Source organism: Equus caballus, chromosome 5 (assembly GCF_041296265.1).
Source record: "Equus caballus isolate H_3958 breed thoroughbred chromosome 5, TB-T2T, whole genome shotgun sequence".
Lineage (NCBI taxonomy): Eukaryota > Metazoa > Chordata > Mammalia > Perissodactyla > Equidae > Equus > Equus caballus.
Window position 1 is genome coordinate 89,709,670 of NC_091688.1, and position 23,278 is coordinate 89,732,947.

At 35.5% G+C, this 23,278-nt stretch overlaps 1 protein-coding gene across 4 annotated transcripts; it reads right to left on the reverse strand.

Annotated features, from left to right (window-relative positions):
• Positions 1 to 339: 339 nt before the first annotated feature.
• IFI44L (interferon induced protein 44 like) lies at positions 340 to 21,366 on the reverse strand. 4 transcript variants are annotated; one of them, XM_005610475.3, is made up of 9 exons: positions 21,191 to 21,366; positions 14,805 to 15,289; positions 14,202 to 14,250; positions 13,268 to 13,463; positions 9,867 to 10,019; positions 7,888 to 8,059; positions 1,731 to 1,831; positions 1,273 to 1,445; positions 340 to 615 (listed from the first exon to the last, which is right to left on the reverse strand). In XM_005610475.3, the coding sequence occupies exons 2-8, from the start codon at positions 15,277 to 15,279 to the stop codon at positions 1,281 to 1,283; spliced, it is 1,311 nt and encodes a 436-aa protein (XP_005610532.3). In that variant the 5' UTR covers positions 15,280 to 15,289; positions 21,191 to 21,366; the 3' UTR covers positions 340 to 615; positions 1,273 to 1,280. The 4 variants fall into 4 exon arrangements, with proteins under 4 accessions (XP_005610532.3, XP_070123573.1, XP_005610534.3 ...); XM_070267472.1 differs by having other exon boundaries at positions 340 to 512; positions 21,191 to 21,339; XM_005610477.4 differs by having other exon boundaries at positions 340 to 512; positions 21,187 to 21,321.
• Between the last annotated feature and the right edge of the window lie 1,912 nt (positions 21,367 to 23,278).

The window sequence follows — 23,278 nt, forward strand, 5'->3', positions numbered from 1 at the left end:
GCACCACTCATCAGGCCATGCTGAGGTGGCATCCCACGTAGCACAACCAGAATGACCTAAAACTAGAAGATACAACGATGTACTCCGGGGCTTTGGGGAGAAGAAGAAGAAGGGGAAAAAAATAAGATTAGAAAAATCTGAAAACTATCTTCTGGGATTCTTTTTTTCTTTATTAATAGTCCTAACTTGGACAGCCACCTAGAGGACTTGAGAATCATTGGGCAGCACTGGCATATGACAAGTTTCTTATCGACTTGCACTGGTAACCTGCTTGATCACTCTTCTTTGCATACACGGCTAGGATTGTCTGGAATTCAATCAATGAAAATCAGGCATAGATTCATTAGAAGAAGAAATTTTATTTTCTCACAGAATAAAGTATAAGTTCTTAAGAAATATTAGCTCTTTTTAATTAACTTAAATTCATATTTTCATCCAGAGATAAGTGAAACATCTTCTCCTTTATTTCCATTTCTTCTCTCTAGCATTTCATTCTCTCTCAGTCTTCCATTCTATAAGAAGGCAAATTTTAAGCACATGTTATCATTCTGGGGAGCGTGGGAGGGATGCCTAATGGCGAGTATACTTGCTCCCTGCCAGGTACCGTGCGAAGATCTGTGAAAACAAAGATAAGTAAAATCCGAACTCTGCTTCTGAAAGAACTCACAATCTATCTAGGGAGGCAGATATCTATATAATCATTTTAGAATCATTATTCAGTATTATTAGTATTCACATAGAGTTTTATATAAAGTACTATAGAAGAATAAGTAAGGAAATAGTTAATTTTGCTAGGGAAGTTTAGAAAGCTGTCACAGAAATTAAATCGTAAGTGATGCAGAAATATGGGAGGTGGTTTGCAGGAGGGCATATCTTGGCCCACCACTTCTTAGGGTTGGCCTTTGGGCTTGAGGAATGACTGATCCTAGAAGGTACCATCAGTTAGATGCTGTCAGGGACAGAGAACAAAACATGAATGAAAGCAGAGTCTCAAGGAAGCTGTCAGCAGACATCAACTCAAATCGGGTGCGCCAATCCAGGTTTGGTCCAAGCATCATAATCAAGGCAACTGATGTCACATGCAGAGTTGGAAATTTCATGCAATTTCATCTGAACATGAAACAAAAAAGAGTAGAAAAGGAGCACATATCCTAACCTGGCTGTCAGAACTAGAGCGGGCATATGGGCACCAGCCATCCAATTAAAGTATAACTTAGTGTTTCTCAAAAAGCACTAACGTTTTATGAGAGGACCAGAAAGGGGCCAGACTACCTGTTTTCTCAGGGCAAATCTTGTAAGAAGTCATCTGCAGCCCGTAACATCTGCTTCAGCACAGAGAGGATCAGAACGTCCTTTAAAGGGTTCAGCGTCAACTCTGAAGCATAATTTTCAACCATCAAGATATTAGAAATAGGAATGTTTAGCATTCTTTGGATATTCATTACCTGTGAAAAAATGAATTTAATAAGCATGTTTTATATCTGAAATTTGACTGAAATTAATATAATTTAAGAAAGAGACCAAAAAAGCAATAACTTGATAAATTCTCTCCTTAATGTGATTTTAATTCAGACAGTTATTGTTTTAAAGTGGGTAAACTTGAATTAACCAGACAGTTGATCCATTTCTTCATTTACCTGTGAATATGTAGTGTGATCGTGCACACACACACACACACACGCAGTATAACACTATTGCAATAATATCGGGTTACAAACAGTATTCTTTACCTGGGTTTTAGAAGTCATAGATTTACTCATGTTTAAAAGGTCGTCTTGAAGAACTTCATCGTAATTATTCACTTTAGTAAGCAAGGCTACGTGTGCTATACCTATAGCAAGTAGATAAATTAGTTATTTTATGTCATAAACAGCAATGTGTCAACAAGGTAATTACATATGTGTTAAAGCAGCTCTCTGTAGGTTGATTTTAAGATTTGGAAAGAACGAAATATCCACAATAAACCTAAAGATGGGATGTGAAGTTCTTCTAATAGAAAAAATGATCTTTTTCTTCCAATACGAGAGATCATTCCTAAATTCAACTAAATTCACACTAAGATGCAATTATCTACTATCTCATTTAAATAGTGTGTTTTAAACTGGTCAAGGGGGAAAAGTGGTTGCTGGACCTTGAGAACTGAAAATGAACCCCCAGAGAGAGAGAAAGTGAGAAGGGTGGTATGTGAACATTTATGAAAGCAAAATACACTGATTTCACAGTCATACTAAGGACCTCTTGCCTTCTCCCTCAAACCACAGAGACCAGATGAGTAAATCACACTCACCATCCAACACAGTCAAAGTTCTGCTTTACTAACAACTGCTTCCCCAGGAAAAAATATTATAAAGTTGAGATTTCCATATGCCAGTCAAGGATACTCATAAGACTCTTTTACCAGAGCTTTCCGTATTTTCCCGTTACAGAAACCCTGTGTTTGTGATCCCTATTACTAAATGATTGCCTTTACTATCTTCTCTTCATTCAAGTCTCAGAGGAATAACTAGCAAAGTTGGCCAATTAAAACCTGGCCTCTGATAGAGGGCAGTTCTCAAGTGACATGTATAATTTTTTTCAACTTCTGTTACAATACCATTTTTCTCTTTCAGAACTAAAGCAATGTTTTCTTAGAGGTCCTAAGTCAGTACAGTCAGATGCATTAAGCATTGCCACCCAGCATGGTATCTAGTCACGTGCCCCTGAAAAACTTATCTCAAATCTTAGCCCTTCTGTAACTGAGTCTTATCCCACACTCACCATAATTTTAGAGCTGGTAAATGTTTGTATATGTTTATATACTTACATTGAGTACATCTAAGGTTTACTACAATCTTTAGATGCAGAACTTATTGTTCTCATCTTATATAGAAGAAACTAAAGTTCAGTGCACTTAACTTTATCAAGATCAAAATTTATGACTATTAAAAAATCTAGATTTACTTAGCCACTAAGACCATGCTCTGTACATTAAACAGCACAGTTTTTTCAGACCCTAAATATAATCTGTCTTCATATTGATATACTAAACAATAAGGCTCTAGAGTATAAATGCCCAGACAATTCTTTACGCTAAATTTTTTTGGAAGTTCAATGAGAGGACTTCCAGTTCTGGACCAAAGGGAGTAGACACACTTTTCCTTATTCTTCCTGCTAAGGACAGCTAAAGGCATTGAATATTACATGTAAATCAAATGCAAAGACTGAAAGATGGAGAGAAGGTAGACTGGCTAGGGACCTTGGGAACCAAGGAACAACGTGGTGGTGAGTTCTCTAGGTTTTCCCTTTACTTTGTATATCCCATATTGGCTACTGGAGAAGCAGGAAATGTCAATTGGAGCTGGTGAAAATCAAAGAAAGGAAAGGGAAGGGAAGAAAGGGGAAAAAAGGAAGGGAAAGCAGGGAAGGGAAAGGAAGGAAAAGGGAAGAGAAGCGAAGAAAGGAAGGGAAAGGATGAAAGGAAAGAGAAAGAAGGGAAGGGAAGGGAAGGACAAAAGAGGAAAGAGAAGGGAAAGAAGTTTGTCTCTCCAGCCAAAGCATGAGAAAAGGTGCAACCTAGAAAGACACAAAACTTTCAGACAACAGCCACACTATCCCATCCAAACACCACTGAAATAACCTCAGTCCCACTCGTGGAAATGTATCTTCCCTTCTCCAAATTCTACCCCCTTCCAGGGTAGTATCATAGAAGAAGAACAAGTAGGTAGCCAGGACTTTTATACCTGCACTGTACTAGGTGCCCCTAATGGTGTCAGTGCAGGCTACTTGGGGATCCTGGACATCCACCACAACTAACAGTAATGAGGTACCCCTCTCCCTCTCTACCAGTGTCAGAGGAGCCCAAGTGAGGAACTTCAACTTTAACCACCATTCACCCAGCCTGAAGGAGGCTCCTACCTCCCTGGGGTATGTGTGAAGGTCACATGGGGAGTAATAACAAAGTGCTGTTCCCAGTAAAAGGCGTCAAACAAGGCCTAGTGGGGAAGCTGTACTTTCACTCTCGCCAGCACAGTGTCAGAAGAGGTCTGCTAAGACACAGGATTTAAATAAAATCCAGAGTCTGGTAGCAGAATACCCCAAATACCCAAGCTATAATAAAAAAATCACTTATACCAAAAACGGAGAACATCCAATCTAATTGACATTTGGAGAACATGGCACCAAAAACAGCAGTATACATATTATTTTCAAGTATCCGTGGAACATTTGCCAAGATATAGCACATCCTGAGCCATCAATCAAACGTCAAAAAATTTTAAAGAATTTAAATCAGAGTGTGTCCTTTGATCACAATGGAATCAAACTAGAAGTCAATGACAGAATGGTAACAGGAAAAATCTCAAGCACTTGAAAGTTAAAAAGTACACTTTAAATAATTCCTGAGTCAAAGAGGAATTCTCAAGGGAAAGAAAAATACATTAAACTGGATGTTAATGAAAACACAACATATCAAAATTTGTGGGACATGACTAAAGCAGTGCTGACAGGAAAATATGTAGCACTCAATGCTTATAATAGAAAAGAAGAAAAGTCCAAAATCAATAATCTAAGTTTACACCTCAAGAAACTAGAAAAAAGAAGAGCAAATTATACCCAAATCAAGAAGATGAAAGAAATCATAAAGAGCAGAAATCAATGAATAAATTGAAAACACGAAAACAATTTAAAATATCAATGAAACCAAAACGCTTCTTTGAAAGGATCAATAAAATTGACAAACTTCTAGAAACACTGGCAAAGAAAAACAAAAGCGAAGACACAAATCACCCATATCAGGAAGGACTGGGGTATCCCTACAGACCCCACAAATGTAAAAAGGATAATAAGGAATGCTGTGAACAACTCTACACATATAAATTTGACAACTTAGTTGAAATAGACTAAAACTAAAAACTACAAACTACCACAACTCACCTAATATGAAATAGATAATTTTAATAGCTCTGTAACTATTGTAAAATTGAAGTTTTGGTTTTAAAAACTCCTGAAAAAGAAATCTCCAGGCCCAGATGGTTTCATTGGAGTATTCTACCAAACATTTAAAAAGAAATTAACATCATTTCTACATAATCTCTTCTAGAAAATGGAAGAAGAAGGATCTCTTCCCAACTCATTTTATGAGGCAAGTATTACCCTGATACCAAAACCTGAGAAAGACCATAGGAAAACAGAAAACTACAGACCAATATCCCTCAAACACGAAGATGTAAAAACTCTCAATAAAATATTATCAAATAGAATTCAGCAGTATATAAAAAAATTATAGGCGATGAAATACATGGGTTTTATTCTAAGAAGACTAGGCTGGCTCAAGATTCAAAAATTAATAAGTGTAATTCACCATATTAACAGGATAAAAAGGAAAAAATCCCACGATCATATCAATCTATGGAGAAAAACTGCTTGACAAAATTCAATACCCATTCATGATTTAAAAAAAACAAAAACCTCTTAGAGAACTAGAAATAATGAATAATTTCCACAACTTGATAAAGAACAACTATAGAAAACCCATGGCTAATGGGTGATAATGATGAAACACTGAATACTTTCCCCCTTAGATCAGAAATAAGGCATGGGTGTTGCTCTTACCACTATTATTCAACATAGCACTGGAGGTCCTAGCCAGGACAAGAAGTCAAGAAAGGGGAAATAAGGACAAATTGAAAAGAAAGAAATTGCCCCTATTTGAGATGGCATGAAAATCCCTAAGAATCAAGAAAAATTTTCCTACAACTAATAAATGAGTTCAACAAGGTCACAGGAAATAGGATCTGTATACAAAATTCTATTGTAAATTTATATACTAGCAATAAGCATGTGGAAACCAAAATTATAAATATGATACCATTCATAAGCATTCAAAATAAGTAGATACTTAAGTTTAAATCTAATAAAACATGTACAGGACTTGGATGCTGAGAACTGCAGAGAACTGATGAAAGAAATCAAGGATCTAAATAAATGGAGAGATATAGTACATTTATGGATTGGAAGACCCAACATGGGAAAGATATTAATTCCCCCAAAATTTCTATACAGGTTTAATGTAATTACTATCAATATCCCATCAAGATTTTTTGTAGAAATAGACAAAGTAATTATAAAATTCCCATGGTAATGCAAAGGAACTAGAATAGCTAAAACAATTTTGACAAGTAAGAATAAAGTAGGGGAAATCACTTTACCCAACTTAAGACCTACTATATTATTTTGTAGCTACGTTAATAAAAACTGTATGGTGTTGGTGGAAGAATAAACTCATAGATCAATGGAACAGAACAGAGAGGACAGAAATAGACACACAAGAGTAAAGACAACTGATTTTTGACAATGAAGCATAAACAATTCAAAGGAGAAATGACAGTCTTTTCAACAATTGGTACTAGAGCTATTGGATATTAACAGGCAAAAATAAAATAAAACGAACCTTGACCTAAACCTCACATTTACACAAAAATTCATTCAAAATAGATCATATATTTAAATGTAAAACATAAGACTATGAACCCTTTAGAAGAAAACAGAAAAAATTGATGGACCTAAAGCTTGGTGAAGAATTTTTAGACACAAAATGAAGAGCATGATCCTTAAAAGAAAAAATTGATAAATTGAAGTTCAATTTATCAAAATTCTTAAAATTTTGTTTTGTGAAAGGCTCTGTTAAGACAGTGAGAAGCCAACTAGGCACTGGAAGAAAATATTTGCAGATCGTATATCTGACTATTGACTCATATCTAGAATTCATAGATCTCTTGAAACTCCATAGTAAAAAATCAAACTGTCCAGTTAGAAAATAGGCCAAAGGCATGAAGAGAGATTTCACTGAAGAAGATATACAGAGGCAAAGAAGCACATGAAAAGATGTTCAATGTAATTAGTCATTAGGACAATGCAAATTAAGATCACAGTGACCTATCACTGCACACCTATCAGAAGAGTTAAAATTTTTACAAGTAACAATAATGCCAAATACTAACAAGAATGCAGAGAAACTGGATCTCTCATATATTGCTTGTGGCAATATAAAATGTGGAATCATTCTAGAGAGTAGTTTGGTGGTTTCTTAAAAATTAAACACTTATGGGTTCCAGCAATCACACAGCTGAAAAATTATCCCAGAGGAATGAAAACTTATGTCTACACAAAAAACCTGTACACTAAGGTTCATAGGACTTCTATTTGTCATAGCTAAAAACTAAAGGTAATCAAAATGTCCTTTGATAGAGAATGGTTAAACAAATTGTGGTATATCTACACCATGGAATACTACTCAACAATAAAAAAGAATAAATAATTGATACACAAAACAACTTTGATGGACCTCAAAGAAGATTAGGCTGAGTGAAAAAAGTCAGTCTCAGAAGATGACATACCGTATGACTTCATTTATATAAAATTGTTAAAATGGCAAATTTATGGAAATGGAGATTAGTGATTGCCAAGACTTAGAGATGGTAAGGGATTAGGAGGGTACCATGAGGGAGATTTTTGTATTGATGAAATAGTTATGTACCTTGATCGAAGTGGTAGTTACACGAATCTAAACGTGAGAAAATGACGTAGAGCTATACACACACATTATAACAGTGAGGATTTTGATCTAGTCACATAATGTAGGGAGACGAGTCCCCTATCAAGCCATAGGAAAACCACACATGACAAAAAACTATGGCCATTCTAGTATTTAACGACTGACGACTAGGATTTAGGGCCTTTCCTTCAGTCAAGCCTGTGAATGATCTCTGCCTGCTCTTGTTACCAAGCAACCCAGGGCTCAGGAAATTGGATGAAAGGTACACAGGACCTCTCTGTGCTTTCTTTGCAACTTCCAGTGAATCTATAGTTATTTTGTAATAAAAATTTTTTGATAAGTACAATGAGACTCACCGCAGTTTAACACTTCTTTGTGAACTTGTTTGAGTTTGGCCACCATGTTAGAGGAGAGATTGCTGATAGAGTTGATATCTAAGACATAAGCCACACAGTGAATCCTTTCCTTCAGTGACAGAGAGGTGATGAAAGTAGGATGACTGGGTGTAACTGGTTTGTGGGGACTAAACTGTTATAAAAACATAAGGTAACATTTACAGAGTTTCTGATGAATTCTTTCAGACACAATTCATGCTTCAAACATGACCACCACTAACCTCCAACCCAAAACTTGCCCTCCCCCTAGCTATTCCTTCCCAGATTAGTTAGTAGTACCCCTTACATACTTCTCCACTGTGAGCATAATGCCATTATACCTTTTTTACAGAAAAACCACCTCATTACTTTGGTGAAAATGATAATTATCCATAATTTACATTATATTTCAAGAAAGTACAAACAATGTTTTTTTAAACAGCTAACTTCCAATCTCAATCTCCAGAAGAAGACTACCATTAACATTTGTTACACATCACTTTTTTTTTTTAAAGATTGGCACCTAACATCTGTGGTCAATCTTCTTCTTCTTTTTTTTCTTTTTCTTCTTCTCCCCAAAGCCCCCAATACATAGTTGTATATTCTATTTGTGCTATGTGGGACACCACCAGAGCGTGGCTTGATGAGTGGTGCCATGCCTGGACCCAGGATCCGAACTGGTGCAACCCGAGGCCAGCAAGGCAGAGTGCGCAAACTTAACCTTTCAGCCATGGGGCCAGCCCCTGTTACACATTATTTAAGACCCATCTCCAAGCATTTGCCTATTTAAATAGACCCATGGAGAGAGAGAAAGATATATTGAAAATTCCATTTGAACTAAAATACTGTGATTTCTTTTAATTTTACAGAAGAAAAAGAAACTAAAGTGAAACAGAAGAAATACCAAATTTCATGTGAATATCTCCTTCCCACAAGACAATACTCTCTAGGATTAAGAAAATAGATTACAAAACATAATAAAAGGCTGGCTTCATTATTTTTTTAACTATGTATTTCAATGTTGGACTGACTGATTGATTCTCTGCTGTGAAAAATGAAGGTGTTGGTATGCTCATGATTTCTCCCATCTCTCTGCTCTGTTCCTTCTCCCTGTATCTTATGTCTCCTTAGATTGTGAGCTCCATGAGGACAAGAATTATGTTCTTATTCAACCATGTGTTTCCAGTAACTAGCATAATGTCTGGCACAAATTGGATTTTTAATAAATGGTTTTTGAATAAATGAGTACATGGTTAATTAAGGTTTCCGATCAAGGACAACTGAGAGGCAAAAGAAGTCACTGTTTAGAAACTGAGGCTGATTGTCTTACACCCAATACCTAAAAAAAAGTGATAATAATTGTTAATTTTTGAGAATTTAGAGTACATCACCTCATTTAATCTTCTCAGTCACCCCATGAGATGAGCATTGTTATTACCTACATTTCACACATGAAAAAACTAAGACTTACAGAGACAAGTGTGTAACTTGCTTATGGGTACACATCTAATTAGTGACAGAGACCACTTTGGGTCTAGGTGTTTATGTAGTATTTAAGTAGCGAAGCTTACGCACTTACAGCATAACATCACACATCAAGAAAGAGTGGTTAATTGTTCCAGTATTTTGTCTAAGTGATCAAAAAAGTGCAGGAGATTCAACTACTTTTCTATTACTTTACATCATTGCAAAGAGGGATACAAGCACAATCTTCTCCTGACCTTTGCCAGGAACTTGTAGGAATAGAATCCTGCCTTTTGGTTATATTTCTTAATGCTAGAATGCTAGAAGAGCAGTTACTGTTCTTTACTTATGTGAATACTTATTCATTTAAAGTAAAGTAGCATCGGTTGATGTGGAGACCACCTTATGACAGTTGAAACAGCTTTATTGGGTTAAAATTCAACAAAAAGCACTGACTAAAATGATTTGAAATGTTTTAGAGATTGGAGAATTCTTACCTGATATCTGTCTGGTATGCAGCCTTTTAAGATGTAGGGTATGTCATCCAGGCACAATCCTGCTCCCTTTTTCTCATCCAGCCCCATGGAATCACACAACATAAATGACAGAGATTTGCCATCTTCCCCATCTTTAATAGGATATACCCTATACTGTAATAACAAAACATATTAACTATAAAATTTATTCTTCAACTAGCAATCAAGATAGGACAAGAGAAAGCAACAGAAACTGGTTAATATTTTAACACTGTGGCTCTCAAAAATTTTGGTTTCCAGGTTACCTTAGACTCTTAAAAATTATTGAGGATCCCAAAGATACTTTATTTATGTGCGTTATATGTATTGATATTTAACATATTAGAAATTAAAACTGAAAAATTTTAAATATTTCTTAAATCATTTAAAAGTACAATTATAAATCATTACATGTTAACCTAAATAACATCTTCATTTTAAAAAAGTATTTTACAAAAAAATTATTTGAAAAAGTGGGCTTGATTACTTTTTGCAATTCTCTTTAATGTCTGGATTAACAGAAAACAGCTGGATTCTCATATCTGCCTCTTTACTCAATCTCTTGTGACATATTGTTTCAGTTGAAGTATATGAAGAAAATCTGCCCTCATACATACATATGTAGTAGAAAATGGAGGGAGTATTTAATTTAATAGCTTTCAGAGAATTGTGCATTTTCCTCGTCAGTAATACATCAAAGCTCAACGAGTGACCGTTTCTGAAAGGTTAGCTGCTATGTGAAATCTGTGACATTTTTACACCCTTATATTAAATTGATTGATCTATCTTACACTTTGTATATATCTTTTATCCATGTATACTTTGTAACCTGATGCATTGGTCATTTGAAAATACTGGTCCACTGGCTTATCTGTATCTTCCAGATATTGGCACATTTCATTGTACAATATTAAAATATCATATTTGTTAATACTATCATTAATCTCATCAGATAAATCTTTAAGTGTTGGGAAGTTATCAAACTCAGAGCAGTGGGCACAAGTTTCCCAAAATTCTAATTTTTTCTTAAAAGCTCAAATGCTCTCATTGGCAACAAAGACTGTTGGTTGCTTTCCTTGGAGTGATAGACTCACTTTATGCATTTTCCAAAAAACGTTTGCCAAATATCCAGGTATAAATAAGCAAGTCTGTCAACTGTCTTTTCAATTAAAAATGATGTTACATGAGGAAAGTACAACTCAATCGCATCAACGCCTTTGCTCCAACAATCACCTTACTTTGATGTGCATGAGAAGTGCTTCATATGCACTTCCCATTCAAATACACAAAATATTAAAATGATGTGTACTCAAAAGTTGAGTTTAAAGAAAATCAATAATTGTTACTGATTCATCAAGGACATTCTTAAGTGGAACTGGCATTTTGTTCATTTGTTTTTACTGCAAGCTCAGTGGTAGGGAGGAATCAGTGACTACTAGTAGTGTTTGATGACATTGCTTGATTTGTGCTAAGGTGCCAACAGATGAAACTGCATTTGTATGATCAGTTCAAATATCAATACACTGGAAAAAGCAAAAACCATCTTAGCATTATTATAAAAATAATTTTAAAGTCACAGATCCCCTAAAAGGGCCTCAGGGGTCCACAAACCTCACTTTGAGAAGCACTACTTATCAATCTTCTTTCTTAGATAAACACTCAATCTGATCCAAAGAGCATTTTTCAGGAGTATTTTATGAAAAATTTTCATTTATTGGTCAAATACACATCTGACATAGGCACAACTAGGAAAGATTTGGGAAGAATCACAAAGAAAAGGGTCTCTCAGAGACACCAGACAACACTTGCATTACAGCTCTCCCATTCCAAACCAGGAAAGGCCTATTGTAATCGACGATGGAGTCAAAAGCTCCCATTGGTCCATGAAATGCCTAGGAGTAATCCCATTGGAGATTTTGATCTAAGTGAATTGACTCACTGGTGCCTCAACATGAAAGGAATTACACAAAGCACTGGAGTTACATACTTCAGCATATTGTAAAATTTCAAGATCAATATGCAGATTCATAGCTCCATTAACCATTGATTTGTTTCCTTTACAATTTCAATTCTCCAAAGAGAAGGGTCTCTGAACAATAAAATATTCTGTTTCCCTCAAAAATATTCTGTCTTATATTCCTTCAGTTTATATGGTATTTGGAGTTCAGGATCTATATCTTCTCTTAAAACAATGCCTTCAGAGTTTTCAACATAAAAGGAAGGGAGAGAAATTTTGCCCTGATAAGTACCTCTATTATAGCATCTATCACATTGAATCGTACTTATTTGTTTATTACCTACATGGGTCTCTGAGATCCCTGAGCAAACGGACCAAGTATTATTTACATTTAGATCTCTATTGCCAACATAATATTTAGCAAACAGAAATGTTTCAATCAATACTTAATGTATGGAATTGCTGTTACAGTGTCTTGCCTTGGCTTCTGAGAATAGACATAACATACCAAAATAAAGCCACCCAAGTTAATAGAATCTGGTAAACATCAAAAACAAGATGTGATTCTTAAAAGTCCTAGAAAATTCTTTCAGTTATTAAATGCGATACAAAACTAAAATGAGCCATTACTGTCTTATGCTAAATTTTGCATTGACAATGTACAACATATTCCCCATCAGAAGATAACAGCATTAGGTTGTAGCAATCACAGAAAAACAAGTTGATTATGAAATTCTCTATTCATTTTCTTTCTTTTTTTTTGTTTGATTATATGATAATCTTGACAAGCATAGAATGGAAGGGAGTTTCCAGCTAAATATTGCACAGTAATTTGTAGATCTTTAGAGTAAAAAACGAATTTAAAAAATTATGTTAGTACTTATTTCCTTAAATATATTTGTTTACAAATAAGACACTGTTCGTAGGGGCATTGATAGATTTACTCTTTGAAAGTTGATCCACCAAAGTGAATTGCTGTTTTGTTTTTCATTCTCATTTTTTATAGAATGATCTTATAAATGGAAAATTACTGTATTACATAAACCTCATTATTTTATTATAAAAAAGACAAAATCATTTCAATCCAGGTAAAACCATAGGGGACGTGAGTAAAAATGTACATTAAATATAATGGACTTAGATATCCACAAATTTTTTTAAATTTTATTGCTGTTTTTTACAGACGCCAAAAAGCATTCTTCATATAACTACTCCTTGCATCTAAAGAAGGAAAGCCTCCCTATATCATATAACTCAAGGAAGACAATTCTGATTGAACTTTTGCTCCTGTTTTGTATTTGATTTAGCATTTAATTGTTTGTAGGTTAGGAGGAGGTTACCGTTATTAGAGAAAATGGCAAACAAATTAACAAACAATAATTCTAACCTATAATCAAAACTCTCAGGAAATCCTGCAATAACTTACCAGTTCAGTAATGCTGGTAAGATCAGCCCCCACTGCAGCTTGGCGAGTCACATGGCCTTGGAAAACAGACTTCACTGAATTGAAAAAACTGGACTTTCCGGACCCAACTGGACCCAGCAAAAGAATACGAATTTCTGAAACCAAGTCTGCATAAGGTTTGTAGGCTCTGAGGTCTTCTAGCAGCTCATTTCTGCGCCTGTCAAAATGCAGTAGTTAAATGCAACAGCCAAACTTCCAGAAAGAATAGCACAATTATCCTTCTCTTCTTCCCTTTTAAAAATACGTTTTAATTATCTACTTATTATCTTGATATTAGCATCTTCTGTGATTTGAAATGGTATAACGTTATGCATTTTGGGACTTGAAGAAAATGCATTTGTCTATATGTGACTAAAGTTAAACATTAACCAGCAACCAAATCATTGTTAAATTATTAGCCTTAGACAACACAAATCTGGTGAGAAATATCAACACCACTTAAGAAGAATTATTATTTTCTGTAAAAATATTATATTAAGGAGAAATAAAAACAAAATATAGGCAATGCAGGTATTTGTCTGTAAATTGGGGAAGGGGGGCTTTGCTTTTAAAATTTACTGAAGTTCCCCAAAAACTTTATTCTCAAGGAAAGGATTCAGAGGAATTATCTAAAATAGTCATCTAGACTCTGTCTGGAAGACTTTGAATCTAAATAGTCCAAAGGGAAACATGAAGTCAATTTGTCATCAGGTGGATTTTAAAAGTTTCACAGTTGGTAGTGGTTTTGTTTTTGCTGTTGTTCTACGTTCTCTTGAACACATTATGTCAATAACATTCTAATTCATTTTTATCACTCCAAGTGATAAAATTTTTATCTTACTATTTCATTGTCAGTGTCATTTATACAATTGGTCTAAATGAAATGAATAACAAACAGTCCAAGAACCTAACTTACTCTGTGGCTCTTGTTCTCTTGCGTACGTAGCCTGCAACATCCTTAATTCCTATAGGAAATAAACACAACATAATAATTTTTAAAACTTGTCTGGTTAAACATAGCCAAGTCTACCTTCCAAATAAGGCATTAGTCTGCTTGCATAACCTGGGACTGAGCTGTTTAACTAGCAGTTAGATTTGGCAGCCTAATGAGAAGAAGAGAAAGTTATCTTTTCTGCACATTAACTCGCTCTGGAAACTCTCACAGAACTGTATCTAGAGGTCCTAGGGCTGACACAAAAGGGGACTTGTGTCAAAACAGCCCTGCTCTGATAGCAAGGCCTCTCTCCCCACCTCTCTCTCTCTTTCTCCATCTCCGTCTCTATCTCTATCTCTCCAGCTATACTTCTCAACTTACTTTGCTCAAAGGTGCCGATACTTTCTGAGTAGTAACCTCATAACCTTTATGCCTCCCAGGTTTCATTTTGGAGTTTGTGAAAGAGAAATTTGATGGCATGAAATTTGATTGTTCCTCTCATTTTTCCTTGTTCTCATAGACCAGTTATGACCTACCAAACACAACGACTAGAACCAGAATGTAGGATTATCTAATTTAACATACCTTCAAGTCGAAAAACTTCCCATTCCGAATATTTGAAGTTACTGTATAAATTTAATCCAAGTCTTTCCCTTAACACATCATTTATAAAAAGTCTAGAATTCTTTGGTATTACAGAGAAAATCTTATTATCAGAGGAATAAAATGCTAGCTCTTCATCAGTAATTTTCTGTGTTGTATTTAAACACGCAGCTTTTGTTTTACTTGTCTCATCCTTTTCAAATGAAGAATAGAAGAAAACTTTTGGCTTTATGAAATCATAATCTATGACAGTAAGATACCCAAGAATACAGTCTTGTTGCGAGTTATGGAAGTATATCACTGTTATAGTGGACCCCTGAAGAGCACACTTTCTAAGCATATTCTCAGGGCTATCTCCATGCACCCTAGACTTATAAAGAAGTCTCAAGGAAACGTTTCCAAGCAGCTGTTGCAGACTCTTTTCCTCTTTCCACGTCAATCTGGTTGTCACTGCCATTGTTCTGTATCTAATGGAAAAACAATAATAGGTTGAGAGGCTAGCATAGCATAGTGGTTTAAAGCACAGATTTCTGCTTTTAGTTCCAGTGAGTTACTTTTTTCCCTGACCCAATTAAATCATGTCATTTGGATTATAAGGGAAAAAAAAAAAACCCACATATAGAAATGGAACAAAAACAGGTAGATATAAAAAAATAGGTAATTTAGAAATAAAAAATATATTAAGTGTTTTAAGTCAGTAGACAAAATAAACTACAGACAGGATAAAAAATAAAGGAAATTAATAAATTAGAATAGGAATCAGTAAACTTTTTCTTAATGATGGACAGTAAAGATTTTAGACTTTGTGGGCCATGTGGTCTCTGTCACAATTACTAAACTTTGCCAATATAATGCAAAAGCAGCCACAGACAATATGTAAATAAATAGGCATGGCTGTGTTCCAATAAAAGGTTTTTTACAAAAACAGTGGCTGACACACAAGCCGCAGTTTGCCAATCCATGAATTAGAAGATAGAAATGAGGAATTTATACAGAAAACAGCTCACAAAGAAAGAAATCGAAATATGAAAGGAGTTAACAGATATGGAGGTCCTGCAGTGGCAGAATAGACTATTAGCCATTGTGCCAATTCTTTCAATGAGAGAAATGAGAAATGCAGGATAAACTGTAAAATACATATATTTGAAAGCACTGGTGAACTAACAAAGCAATAAAGAATTACGTCAGTGGCTAAGATTTGCAAAAGTAGTGAATACAGTGAGGTAAGCTTGGTATTTAGGAGCATTTCTCTGAGGTGCATTTGTCAACTTTAGAAGAGGTACCTGAGATACTGAGAAGTTATGCAAAGCTTTTGCTAGACTTATAGAGCTAGGAGAATATAACGCATTAAGGAAGGTGCCTTGGCAAGGCTCCCCCCCAGGCTATGGGTTAGGATTCTGAAGAGCTATAGGGAAGAAACAAGAGCAGACTGGAAATAGACTTAATTCCATCTTCTAGTAATTCCAATCTACAATTGGGTTAAGTTAAATGAGGATTGCCAGTGCATCTAGTTGCATGGCGGATGCAAAATAAATCTTGTCTGGATGAAGAGAACATTTTCTTAGCTTCAAATTATCTCTACAGTTCTTTTATATTCAATGCCTAACACTCATCATAAACACAGGGGAGCAAATAGTACAACATGATAGAAAACCAAAAGAAAAAACAGAAAATAGAAACAAACCAATACTGATAAGAGTTACCCACAAAGACTTTTAAATAACTGTGTTTGGTATGCTCAAATAAAAAGATAAGATTGAATTCTTGGCAATAAGATGAAAAAAAATAAAAAGGATAAAAATAAATTCTGCACTTAAGATATATATGTGTCTGAAATTAAAAATTGAAAGATACACTTAACTGCAGGTTAAATACTTGAAGGAAGAATTAGTCAGAAGAAAATACATCAAACTGAAGCAATGAGACAAAAAGAGGATGAAGAGGAGAGGACAAAAGAAACTTAAGGGTAGAGTAAAACTGGCTAACATGTGAAACTGGAGTGCAATGGTAAGAGAAAGAAAGGATAAGGCAGATATTGAAGTAATCCAACAAACCTAAAAAAGCAAGCAAGTCTCAAAACATTTCAAAGAACTATAATTTCAAACAAGAATCTAAGCCAGAAATTAGGAAAAAAGACAATAACAGATCCTCCCATACATTAGAAAACAAAGAAATAGACTTCTAAATAATCCATAGAACAAATAAGAAATCTTAATGAAATTTAGGAAATTGTATCAAATGATAATAAAATGTTATTGTCAAAACTTTGAAGCTAAAACAAGCAGTAAAATGTATACCCTTAAACACTTGTATCAGAAAAGAAGAAAGGCTGAAAATGAATGATATAAGCTTCATCTTCAAAAAGTTAGGAAAAAATGCCAATTGAACCCAAAGGAAGTAGAAGAAAATAAGTAATAACAAAAAAGCAAAAATTAATGGAATAAAAACAAGAATACAAAGAGAAGATCAACAAAACTAGCTAATTTTTCAAAAAGATTAATAAAGTTGGGAAAATACTGCTGGAGCTAATAAAGAAAAACGAGAGAGATACCAAAGTCAAGAACATAGAAAAGAATATCAGTACATATGCTACAAACAATAAAAATATTGTTCAAGCTGAACAATTTTAAAACAATAAATTTGAAAATAGGTGAAATGGGTAAATTCTGAGCAAAACAAAACATCAAAACTGACATAAAATAAATAGGAAATATCAATGGTCTCAAAGCTGTTTTTAAAAACAAAATTCATCATTTAAGACTTCTGACAAATAAACTCAAAGATAAAAAGATCTAACAGCTGAATTTGACCAAACTTTGAGGAATAAACAATACACTCTTAAATAAACTCTTCCAGCAAATAATTTAGATACTAATGCATTCTAAAGGCATTATATACAAGGAAAATTACAGACTAATCTCACTCATAAATATAGATGAAAAATCCTCAGCAGAATGTTAGCAAACTAAAAGAAAGAAGAAAGAAGGATAATAGGAGCAAAATGGTGGACTAGGAAGACCCATCCTCTCCTTCATCCAACAGAAACAAGGGCACAACAATTCATGGACAAATCCCCTTTGTGAGAAGGCCAGAAACCAATTAAGAGGGTCCTATACCCCAAGCAAGCACAAAACCAGCCACATCAAAGCCAACAGGAAAATGGATAACACCTACACTTTTGCTAGTTTCCTACCCATGGCACTGAGGAAACTTAGAATATTAGAGATACCTGGAGGACCAGAGAACACAAAAGAGCTGACCACATGCTACTGCTCCAGAGAACCTGTGGTATAGCAGACAGACATGAGAAGGAAGAAGATATAAGGAGCTTCTGAAAAAATGAAATTGACAAACTTCTGCAATTAGGAATTTATCCTCTCAAGTCTGGAGAAAATGCATCCACAGAGAAGATTTGAGAGGCTCTAAGTTTCTAAAGCAGGGCTGACTAGTGAGGTCTTTCCCTGTACAAATCCAGTTCACAAAGACTGCAAGCACTGTCTGTTTATTCAAATGTAAAAATACTAAAACAAAGCTAAAAGGAACATGAAGAAACAAAAAAATATGGTCCAATCAAAGGACCAAAATAAATCCACAGAAACCAACAAGGTATATGAATTATCTCATAAAAAATTCAAAATAACCAGCATAAAGGTGCTCAATGATCTCAGGAAAATGATGCATGAACAAAATAAGAATTTCTACAAACAGAAAATATATATATTTTTAAATATAGAAATTTTGAAGCTGAAGAATACAATAAGTGAACTGAAAAATGCACTACAGAGTTCAACAGCAAATTTGATTATGCAGAAGAGTAAGTGAACTCAGGGATGTTTCATGTGAAATCACCAAGTCAGAGGGGCAAAGATGAAAAACAATGAACAAGAGGCAAGAGAGCCTGAGGGACTTATAGAACATCATCACATGAATCAATATACCCATTATGAGAGTCCCAGGAGTAGGCAGGTGTTGGGCATTTTAAAGCTTATCAAAAGAAATAGTGGCCTAAAACTTCCCAAATATGGGGAGGGAAATAGGCATCCAGATTCAAAAAGTCCAATAGAATCTATATAGGATAAATCTAAAGAAGTCCACACAAAGATACATTATTATCTAATGATCAAAAGTCAAAGACAAGAAAGAGAATTTTAAAGCGGAAAGAGAAAAATGAATGATCACACACAAGGGAATCCCCATAAGACTATCAGCAGATTTCCTAGCAGAAACCTTGCAGGCCAGAAGAGAGTGGGATTATACATTCAAAGTGCTAAAAGAAAAAAATGCCAACCAAGAATATTATATCTGGAAAAATTGTCCTTCAAAAGTGAAGGAGAGATAAAGACTTTCCCAGATAAATAAAAGCTGAAGGGGTTCATCACCACTAGAACTGCCTTAGAAGAAACTATACAGGGAGTTCTTGAAGTTGAGTGAAAGATGCTAAACAAAAACATGAAAGCTTATGACAATATAAAGATCTCTAGTAAAGGTAAATCTATAAACAAACACAGAATAGTTTAATATTGTGGTAATGTGTAAATCACTTTTAATTCAGGGGTAGAAGTTAAAAAGGAAAAGTGTAAAAAATATAACTATAAAAATATATTACTGGATACACAGTGTAAAAAGATATGCTGTGACAAATAATATAAGGCAGGGAAGTGAAAACATAAAGTTTCTGTATGTGATTGAAGTTAATTAATTATCAGCTTAAAATAGATTGTTAGAAGATGTTTTAGGTAACCACAAAGACAATACCTATAGAAGATACACCAAAAATATGAAATTCAGTGCAAGCTCAGCCAAACGCCCAAGAACATTCTTTCCATTGAATGTCACAAGATGACCCAAAAGTTCACGTGATATTATGAGGAGCAAAGGATAGCCAAGATAGATGTGGAGAATAGCAAGGTGAGACTTAAATAAAATTATAATAATGAGGAGAATGTGATAAAGACCTCTGAGCCTGACTGACTTTCACATCCTGGGCCCCAGAGGAAACATGGCTTGAGGCCAACATGCAGAGGCTTCATTGCAGGGCGCCATTCCAGAGAAACAAACACAAGGTAAAGAAAGAAGTGAAATAGGGAAGGATTACACCAAATACAATGTTGACACAACTGATTACTCAGCCTTGAGAGCAAGTGGACAGCCCTATGGAAAATTTGTTTTGAAAAATTAAATCACGTCATCCTCATAATCTCATAGCATCCTCAAAAGTAAATTCCAGTTTGTGTGAAGCACTAAATGTGAAAAATTTTAGAGGGAAATACCAGAGACTGTCTTTACGACCTTCGCATTGGGGGAGATTTCTAAATAAGATCCTAAAAGTACAAACTATAAAGGAAAGAAAGATAAATTTGACTACATTAAAACAAAATTTTCTTACAATAAAAGATACAATTTAAAAACATTCATGTTTTACAAACATTATCCAACGTATGCAAAGAGTTCCTCTAAAGAAATAAGGAAACCATGAACAACCTAATAGAAAAGTAGTCAAAGTATGTGAAGAGGAAATTCACAGATGAGATAACTCAAATGTGCTATTAACACACAAAAACATGTTCAATCGTTCTAGTAACAAGGAACTGTAAATTAAACAGTAATGGGATAACATTTTACATCAAGGAAAACTTCAGCAATACCAACAGTTGACCAGGATATGGAGATTCAAGAATATTCACATTGTCCTGATGGGTATGTGTCATTTTGGAGAGCAAGTATACTATAACAGCATTGTTTATGATGACATTAGAAAATTAGATGTACAAATTTTGGCATATTCACGCAATGAAATACTAAAGAGCATTGAAGTGAGTGAACTAGACGTGTTTGTATCAACACAGATAAAGCTCAAAAAACTAATCTTGAGTGAATAAAAACAAGTTGAGAATCAGACACAGCATTATCATTCAAACTGTTAATACACAAAGCAATACTAGAGATCATATTTAGATACATACATACATACAGTAAAAGCACAAAAGCAAGCATGACAACAATTTATACCAAAGTCTGGATAGTATTTCCCTCTGGGAAGGAAGAGAAGAGAAGAAAATGTTGGAGAGATTCACAGATAACTTAAACATTATTTGTGATGCTTTTGTTTTTAAGAAAAAAAAACTATTCTAATTAAATAAAGGAAAGCACTTTAAAAATCCAATAAAACTGTATAAGATTACACTAGTGTTCATTTATTCTCTCAAGGTCCCTGTGCTTGAAATTTTCATTGAAAAACAAAACGAAAGAGAAAAATATGATCATTGGCAGCAATTCCAATCTGAAACTCTTTTTCAAAGGAAGGAAAACGGGCAATCATCTTCACACATTGCTGGGAAACATTGGAAGGCAGGAAGTCACTTACGTGCCTTTAAGAGCTGGAGAAGGCGTAGATGCAGCGTGAGCTGCTCTGTCCGGATGTATGGAGGAGCAACAGTTTGCAGACAGAAGGTTCTGATGAGAGGGCGGCGGCTTCGCATCTGAAAGGAGAAGGAAAACGAAACTCAAAGCAGCCAACAGCCAGCTGGCAGCATGCCAAAGGCGTAGTTTCTTTTTCCTCACACCCGTTAAGCTGCTTTTTCCTCACTAGAAAGAGAGAAAAGACAAAAAACATTCCTGCTGAGCACATGAAAAAGATCTTTGTTTCCCTCTGTAGCCCACATGCAGGCATGCATGAAATGGTAATTATTAATAAAAATTACAATAAAATTAATAACTAACATATCTTGTGCATTTAATGAAGTGCTTGGTACTGTGCAACTACATGCATTTTTCTAGTCTCTCCTCAAAACAATCTTATACAGTAAACACTATTAGGATCCCTAATTCTCAGAATATGAAAATGAAACTTAAGGACATTAAGTGACTTTGCCCAAAGTAATTCAGCTAATAGAGTGGTAGAGCTGGCTGGTATTCAAAACTGTCTTTCTGCATGGAACAAACAGATGAAAGATTTGAGTTTTCCTGAATTCCTTCGTAAGGCAGAGCACAGCTTCTTTTGCCATTTATACATTCATTCATTCAACACTGGCTTAGACCCTAGGGAAGGATAATGCTGAGTAAGATAAAAACACTGCCCTCCAGAAGCATGCTGTGTACTCAGGCAGACAGTCAGGCACACAGACATTTATATTAATGTGCTAAGTGATACAAGAGGAGTAAGAATGAGATTCCCTAGGGACCAGGATAATGGTGGGCTCACTCAGTCTTAGGGCACTAGTAGCAAAGTTGAGACAGAGACATGAAGTACAAGGAGGAGGTGAAGTAAGAGAGAGCATGGCTTCATCAGGGACGTCCCAGTCTTTTAGTCTGGCTGAAAGGGAGTGACGGTATCAGACTGGCGAGCAATGAGGCTAGGGAGGTGATGAGGGCTTTAAAAGTTTTTAAGTTGGGGGGCGAGCCCAGCACAGCAGTTAAATTCTCATGTTCTGCTTCATCACCCGGGGTTCACTAGTTTGGACCCCAGGTGCAGACCTAAGCACCGCTTGGCACGCTATGCTGAGGCCGGAGTCCCACATGTAAAGGTGAGGAAGATGAACACAATGTTAGCTTCCTCAGGGAAAACAAGGAGGATTGGCAGCAGATGTCAGCTCAGGGCTAACCTTATTGGACCACGGGCAATAGAATATGAAAAAGCTGCGTGCACTGAAAGAACCACAAGATGAATTGATGTCATCTCTGCTGGATAAGGAGTTAACACAGTCATCCCTTTTGAGCTACTGGAGTACTTCCGAGATTGCTGTGCATACCTTTCATCAGTTAAAAATATGTAAAAAAAAAAAATACACATACATAAAAATATATTGATAGCTTTATAAATAAATCTTTGAGAATGCTATATATTTATAAAGAAATAAAGCTTCTTAAAAAGATACAGAGAGGGTGTTTAAGGAGAAAAATAAAGGAGGGTGGGGAGATATTAAAAGAGGATATTCCTGCAGCCACTCCGGTGGGCCGGGGTTCGTTGTTTCGGATCCCAGGTGTGAACATGGCACCGCTTGGCAAGCCATGCTGTGGTAAGCATCCCACATATAAAGTAGAGGAAGATGGGCACGGATGTTAGCTCACGGCCAGTCTTCCTCAGCAAAAAAAAAGGAGGATTGGCAGCAGATGTTAGTTCAGGGCTTAAAAAAAAAAAAAGAGGATATTCCCATCTCCTGAGTCCTGGGTGGGTGGCATTAACAAGCGGATGATATTATTCCCAGGTCTGCCTGGAGGAAGACCCTAAATCCTAGACTCTAGGCCTCAAAGCTGAAATGGCCAAAGTTTGTTGTCACTTGAGATATTCCTGTAGCTGGAGAGGAGCTATCTCTAGAAGCAGTGGGCATCCCCACGCTGTGTGGTAGTCAGGAAGACCAGAGAGCCACAGCTACCACGCCTGAGGGACATTCAGGTATGGCTCTGCCTTCCTTCTCCTCCATCGCTATTCCTCTGCTTCATCAGCCTCTTCCTGGTCC